Here is a 6,633-nt window from a genome sequence, read left to right on the forward strand (position 1 = left end):
AGTCATTGATCATGTTTCAAGTATTAAACGCGTAGTAAACTGTAAAAACAAACAATAGTAACATAAGGGATCTAGTGTGATCCACCACTTCATTTTTGTATCACAAGAGAAATCACTTAGGAATAATAAGTACTTCCCATCTAACAAGCACATAAGACTATAATATATATATATATAAACTTATAATACACTATACATATACTTTACTTATAGCTAGAGGCTGCTAACAGATTGCAAACCTCCATGGAGGCTCATAATTACTCAACTTTCTAATACACCCAACAATGTTTGTTGAGTTACAAGTAAATCCAACCTAAAAATCAACATTTACAACACACCCTTTACAAAATTAATGTTGCCTCACATAAATACCATGCATTAAATATTAAAAGATATAATACATACTGTCATATACAGGTGCGACATACTTAATAGTTGAGCTTCATCAGGGAAATCATAAACACTGTAACAACCTTTTAAATAAGTATCCAATACTCATATTGACATCTTAAGCACAGTATATATATACATATCCACATATCGGCTATATACACTCTATTTGGGAGGCTGGGGTTGGGATGGCGGGTGTAGGGATTTCAGACAACGTGTCCCAGGCGCTTCTTGATAAAGTGAGACACCAGGACTTGAGGTCTCTGCTGGTACTCCACCAGAACATCATGAGAGGCGGTGATCTGGTCTCCGTCGAAGCGGTTCAGCAATGCAACACAGACCACAGCCGCTGGGGGAGAAAAGGGAGATCATCACACATGGTAGATGCCGCCGTCTTCGGTCTTCATCGGGTCAAATTTTGTACTGAATGTTCTACATTTTTAAACTTTACAATACCTTTGAGGCCGCAGACACGGCACATAGCGGCAAATACGGTGGACTCCATTTCAATATTCCTCACTCCGGCCTCGTAAGCTTTCCTCAGATACTCCAGCTTTTCTTCGTGAGAGAAGGAGCAGAGAGCGCCGTCAAGTCGGCCTTGACCTAGAGAGACACAGCACAGGATATGTCACTACCTGGCCAGTGGTTTGGACGAGTTGAAGTTTTCCTCGATTTACAAAGAGGATCACAAACAGAAGTCATACCTTCATAGAAGTCATGGGTGCACAAGGTGTTTCCAATGACCGTGGGGAAGTTTTGAAGCTCAGAAGAGCACTGTAGAAGATCATTGGCCACTCCCTCATCCAGCTCGGTGCTCCTGGTGATCACTTTACCCAGAACCACCTGCTCATACTGGGGGAGGAAGGTGTAGTCCACTGCTTTTTCCGTGACCACCACCGTCCCCGGAGCCAGACCTAGAGACGACACCAGGCAAACATTTATCTTTTTTGTTTGGAAGTCACGGAAAGCACACTTTGAAAAAGTTTCCCAACACTTTCAAAAGAAATGCAATGCTCTTACCGACTCCGCCAGATGTACCGAGGCGAAACAGGACCACGTCACGGCAATGAGCGTGATGCAGCAGTTTGATGAGCTCGTGCAGCATGATGGAGATGGAAGGGACTCCCATGCCGTGCTGTGATGGAGACGAGATCAGTACAGAAATTACTTTCAAATCTGTGAACTTGTCGAATCAGCAATACAACATTTGAAGCACCAGCAGCAGTTGACTTACACTCATAGAGAGCACCGGTCCCACTTTATACATGCAGTAGCGATCGGTTGCCTCACAGATATCTATGATTTCCTCTGGGTTTCCAGGCAGTTCCAGCTCCTGGTGGATGAACTGAGCGAAAGCCTTCATTCGGTTTGCGCTGCCTCCGACGCACACAAACTATAGGAATAGAGGAAGAGGACTCGTGAATTCTGCTACTCTCGCTTTTGAATTTGTCCCAAAACACGGCTCTCTTTTCTTTTTGTTAGCATTTCACAAACCTTGATGTCTCCAAACATTTCTGGAAGGTTGTGAGTCTTGGTGCCCAAGCTGAAGTGGTAGAGAATATCCTCCTCCATGGTCTCCAAGTATGGATTTTTCACTTGGACTTGTTGTCTATGAGCAATACAGTACAGCATTATAATAAAAGGACATTCAGTGCTCGCATTGGTTTAGCAAATGCAAGTAGTTTAGCAATAGTCAGTTACACTGATTACATTTTAGAAAAAAAAAAAAATTCCAAATGTAACACTTACTTGATGTGGTCGTTCCCCATACAGTTGAGTAAAATCGGTGCCATGACTGCAGGAGACGCTTTGGAATCAGGTTGATAATGTCTTCAAAAGTTGTTCCGCAAAACCTTCCGAATTCTCGTAGCAGCTGTTTTTGAATTTGTTGTGTGCGACTGCAGATCTCATATAGCGGTGACCTCTGACCCTGCAACTGATTGGTTCTAGAGAGAGGAGTAGCAAACTCACAAAACAACGACCGACCCCAAAAAAACAAAATCTGGTCACACGAAAATCGACCGGCACATTTTTCAAGGGTTCGGAATACCTTCAAAAAGAGCCGGTCAATAACGTTTATGTTATGACATACAGATTTTCCCAAATAACACTGAGGTGACCCCTCGTTGCCTGTACGTCAAAACAATGACAACCCCCCCCCCCCCCCCACACACACACACACAGCTAAATGAAGTGCTGTTCCTTCAGTGTACAAAAATCAAATACATCAAATTCTGCACTGTAAGGTTTCTTTACTAATAGTAATATAACTATATATATATATAATATATATAATATATATAATTTTTTATGTGTCCCAGAAAATGGACCATCATTTGCTGTAATTATTATAACAAATTATTAAAGTTCAACCCATGAGAGTCAAATGTTGGTTTTCAAGGCAAAAAAACACTGACACAGAAACATTTTGAATCACTTTGATTTTATTTGAATCATTTAAACTTTAGTTACACACACAGCAAAAAACACACGTTATCGGTATCTTCTTCACTAAAGGAATGCAGTGAATGAGGCGCCACTAGCTCGAACAATCAATAACAGGTCAGGTTTCACAATTGAGTGATACATCTGCCGTGATGGAAGAATTGAAACTTAAGTCAAACATTTGATGTGGTTTGGTATGAAAGGATGAATTCATAGATAAAGGGAAGAGAGGATGGCAACTACTCCTGTTGGGAGCATGTGAGTCCATCTCTTTCCATTGGCACGGGCAGTCTTCTAATCTGTGGAGATAGAAATGTATACGAACACGAGTCATTCACCTAATCATTATCACATCATACACTAATAATCTCCAAATTATACTGTCAAGACGCATCATACATTCTTAATGGCGGAAAACTTTTATTTCATTTCATTATGATGAGGAGAATTTTGATATCATGATAAAAAAGACAATACAGGATTGTAATTGGAAGGTTGTAACTCAGAAACTCTGTGTTGCTTACTTGACGAATCAGCATTGGCTGTGGGTTTTTTGTCTTCTGCGTAACCAAAACTCAACAGCTTAGACATGTCGACAGGCGGCGGATTCTTGTTGAATAATCTGAGAACACCAAAGACAGAAAGTCCAAATGTGAGCAAAATTACAATTTTTTTGGAACTCTTTTTTCATGGAAATCAAACCAGATGGCGCCTTTTGTAGTTACAAATATAATGAAATGTTTTTCTCATCCCCCCCAAAGTGCCTATTAGATCAACATGAGTGACGACAGCTGACACAGTGCAAACAATAAATGTGGAACCTACCCTTTAATCATTGTATACCCAGATGAACTTTGGTTACTCATTACTCAACTCGACTAACAAATGTAGAATGTTTTCTCTTTTCTCTTCATCAACCACCAACTCTCCAAAACTATCCGTCTTAAAGAGAAATTGTTTGCCTTTTACATGGACCTTAACCTCACTCTTTTCTGATTTGTCTCTGTATGCTTGAATGTGAGGCTATTTCTGGGGTTTTGACAAGTCATTGATTTTCATACGGGTACAAACCGCACAGTACGCAGATGAGCAGTGAGTCAAAGCAAACAGTTGATGCGGATGCCCTGTTTTGTGTTGATTTTGCTGTGTTTCCTTTGACCTAAGTGTGCTGCTTGCCCAGGAGCATTTGAGCTCAGTCACCACAACAGGGAGACATATGGTGTAGAATTTACTAACAATATGCTCTCAAACAAACATCGTTCCAAATCAGCCTTATAGCACATGTTTTTGTGCTGATAATAATTGTAATAATGATAATAATGGATAGCAAAACTGTAATGACATTACTTAAAGCCATCATAGGTTCACAATTTCCCAAGTAAGTAATAAAACCTATATGTAAACAAGTTTTGTTTGCTGTAATCTCTCTATATACTCGTCCTTGAATGATCCATTCCTCGTTTGACCGACCTGGAAAATGATAAACACGTGTTGTTTGCTATTCAAATGCTCAAAATGAATGATATGATCTGACGTGACAAGATCACCAGACTATTTTGATCCATTCTGTTTCTGGGGGTGGTGGTGGTGGGATTCTGAGACACCTTCCACCTGTGCTGAATATAACACAAAACAACAGCGCCATCTTGTGACCGTGCGTGAACTTACATCCTCTTGAATTTGCTGGCCTCATGATATTGATTGGATGCCTGCAAATTCTCCATCTGGCTGTAATGAACTGTGTTGCTCTGCAGAACACAAAGCAAAGAGACACTTTGTGTTAGTTATTTTTGCGAATGTAAATATATTCAGGATGTAGATTCCCACCCCTCATTTCTCTGTTCAATTGGGCAGTATTTTATTGTCTCATTTTGACTACAAATCATTGAGAAACAAGCATCTGAACCACAAAGTGGGTCTGCCGAATCAAGCAACTAGCAATCCCTCAATTTTGTCTTATAAACGTATGATAATAACAGAATAAAACAACACAAGAGAAATAATAAACTGTTATTGTGGAGGCTTGTGTGGCTACATTACTTCCTAAAAGACGTTTCTTTGTTTACCTTCTCTTTGCCATTGCTGCCGTTATCATCCCTCTCCCAGGCTGACGCACTGTCAGTCCCAAAGGGTGGCTCAAGTGGCTGTAAAGCTCCAGGGTTTTTCTTCTCTTCACTGTTAATAAGACTGTTTGAAGGAGAAAAAAACACAATATAGGAAGATGAAATGTATATTTTACTAAATGATAGCTGGAATATATATATAGTAATATAAAGTTGTTGCTGTTTATATTGTTCCTTGTATTTTACAGCTTTATTAAAAGCTAGCAGTATCAGTGTCAGTATTATGATCATCATCATGACGACTGACATTATTACCATTCTTATACTACATCTACATCATAATCAAGCACAAAGTTAGCTTTTGTACCCTCCATTGTTTATTTTGTGTTTTGTTTTGCTGTTGTGTTTATTTCATTGTATTTTAGTCTTTTCTTACTTTGTATAATCTCTGTTGATGCTATTACTATTGCAGTACTATAGTAGTCGTATAATAGCTGGACGTTTTAGTGTTAGTAATGAAGGGGGAAGTATTTTTGAATCGTGAACTGACTACAAGTGCATGGTAGTTATAAGAAAAATGTCACATGTACCTTGGTGTGCTGGTGCTTCCTTGTTCAGTGCAGAACCAGGCTGGAGGTTTGTATGCACCAGGTTTGGAAGTAAGTGTTTCCTCGTGCCACAACAGTCCTGTTGGAGAAAATATATATACCGGTATATATATATTGTAGGCAAATTGCATTAACCAGCTAATAGAGGGACATGTCTTGATAAGGCAACGGGATGGCTCTACCCTTATGTCCTCCTTGTTTTGAAAGCTTGACATAGTCAGAATCACTCTCCTGGACTCTGGTCCTCCGTCCTCGGGCCCCCTCCTCAGGAGGACCGCTGATGGTTGGGGACAATCCTGGGATCTGGGAGATCTGGCCATTTATTCCTCCATAACCTGATTGCAGACACACACACACACACACACACACACACACACGCACACACACACACACACACACACACACACACTATGACACTCAAGTCCAGCAGACACAGTAGGTCTCTAACTAAACTAAACGCTAAGTCTGCACACACGGTTATACTTGCCTTGTTTCGCCGATGGAAGGTCGATACTCATGAGAAGTGAGACATTTCTACCGGAAATTGAGACAAAAACGCGGCACACTGTAAAACTCTTCTAGGCATCGTTTTTAGCTAGCTAACTGCTAGCTAACGACGATAAATTAAACAGGAAATTGAAGGGCACGAAATAGTTTGCAGGGAGAAGAAACAACGTTTTAAAACACAGCGACGACAGTTCGAATTTAAAGTCAGCTTAACTCACTGTGAAGACATCTTAGAAGCCGAGCAGGAGAGTTGGAGCGCTGACTGTTTGTAACTTCTGGCCGCGTTGCCATGGAAACGTTCCTTAAACGCAGCCCGGAGTACAACTGCTGCTCAGTGACGTGTGGATAGAAGAATGGAGACAGCTTGACACTGGTAGGCACGTAGGTAGTTATGCATTATAGATGACAAAACACAAGTCTTCTTTGTTGTTAAAACGACACATTTCCAATTTTTACTTAAGTCAAAACAGATAAGTAGGCCTAGCCTATATTTTGAGGCTATTAGCCTCAAAATATACTTTTACCAAAAGTAAAAGGCTGTGTATGACCTATAGTGATTAGAAATTAACTGCTGCATTGCATACAGAACATATTAATTAACGGGGGGTCTTGTAGAAGAA

At 40.3% G+C, this 6,633-nt stretch overlaps 2 protein-coding genes across 2 annotated transcripts; both read right to left on the minus strand.

Moving 5' to 3' along the window:
• Positions 1-188: 188 nt before the first annotated feature.
• upp2 (uridine phosphorylase 2) lies at positions 189-2,037 on the minus strand. Its single transcript, XM_084022661.1, has 6 exons — positions 1,885-2,037; positions 1,625-1,783; positions 1,411-1,525; positions 1,095-1,304; positions 847-993; positions 189-739 (listed from the first exon to the last, which is right to left on the minus strand). The coding sequence occupies exons 1-6, from the start codon at positions 2,020-2,022 to the stop codon at positions 597-599; spliced, it is 912 nt and encodes a 303-aa protein (XP_083878787.1). The 5' UTR covers positions 2,023-2,037; the 3' UTR covers positions 189-596.
• Positions 2,038-2,832: 795 nt separating this feature from the next.
• On the minus strand, positions 2,833-6,332 carry LOC311022544 (uncharacterized protein C7orf57 homolog). Its single transcript, XM_084023855.1, has 8 exons — positions 6,232-6,332; positions 5,994-6,040; positions 5,689-5,841; positions 5,489-5,585; positions 4,902-5,022; positions 4,504-4,583; positions 3,360-3,457; positions 2,833-3,134 (listed from the first exon to the last, which is right to left on the minus strand). The coding sequence occupies exons 1-8, from the start codon at positions 6,240-6,242 to the stop codon at positions 3,130-3,132; spliced, it is 612 nt and encodes a 203-aa protein (XP_083879981.1). The 5' UTR covers positions 6,243-6,332; the 3' UTR covers positions 2,833-3,129.
• Positions 6,333-6,633: the final 301 nt, after the last annotated feature.

This window comes from Eutrigla gurnardus, assembly GCF_963514095.1.
Source record: "Eutrigla gurnardus genome assembly, chromosome: 12".
NCBI classification, from domain to species: Eukaryota; Metazoa; Chordata; class Actinopteri; order Perciformes; family Triglidae; genus Eutrigla; species Eutrigla gurnardus.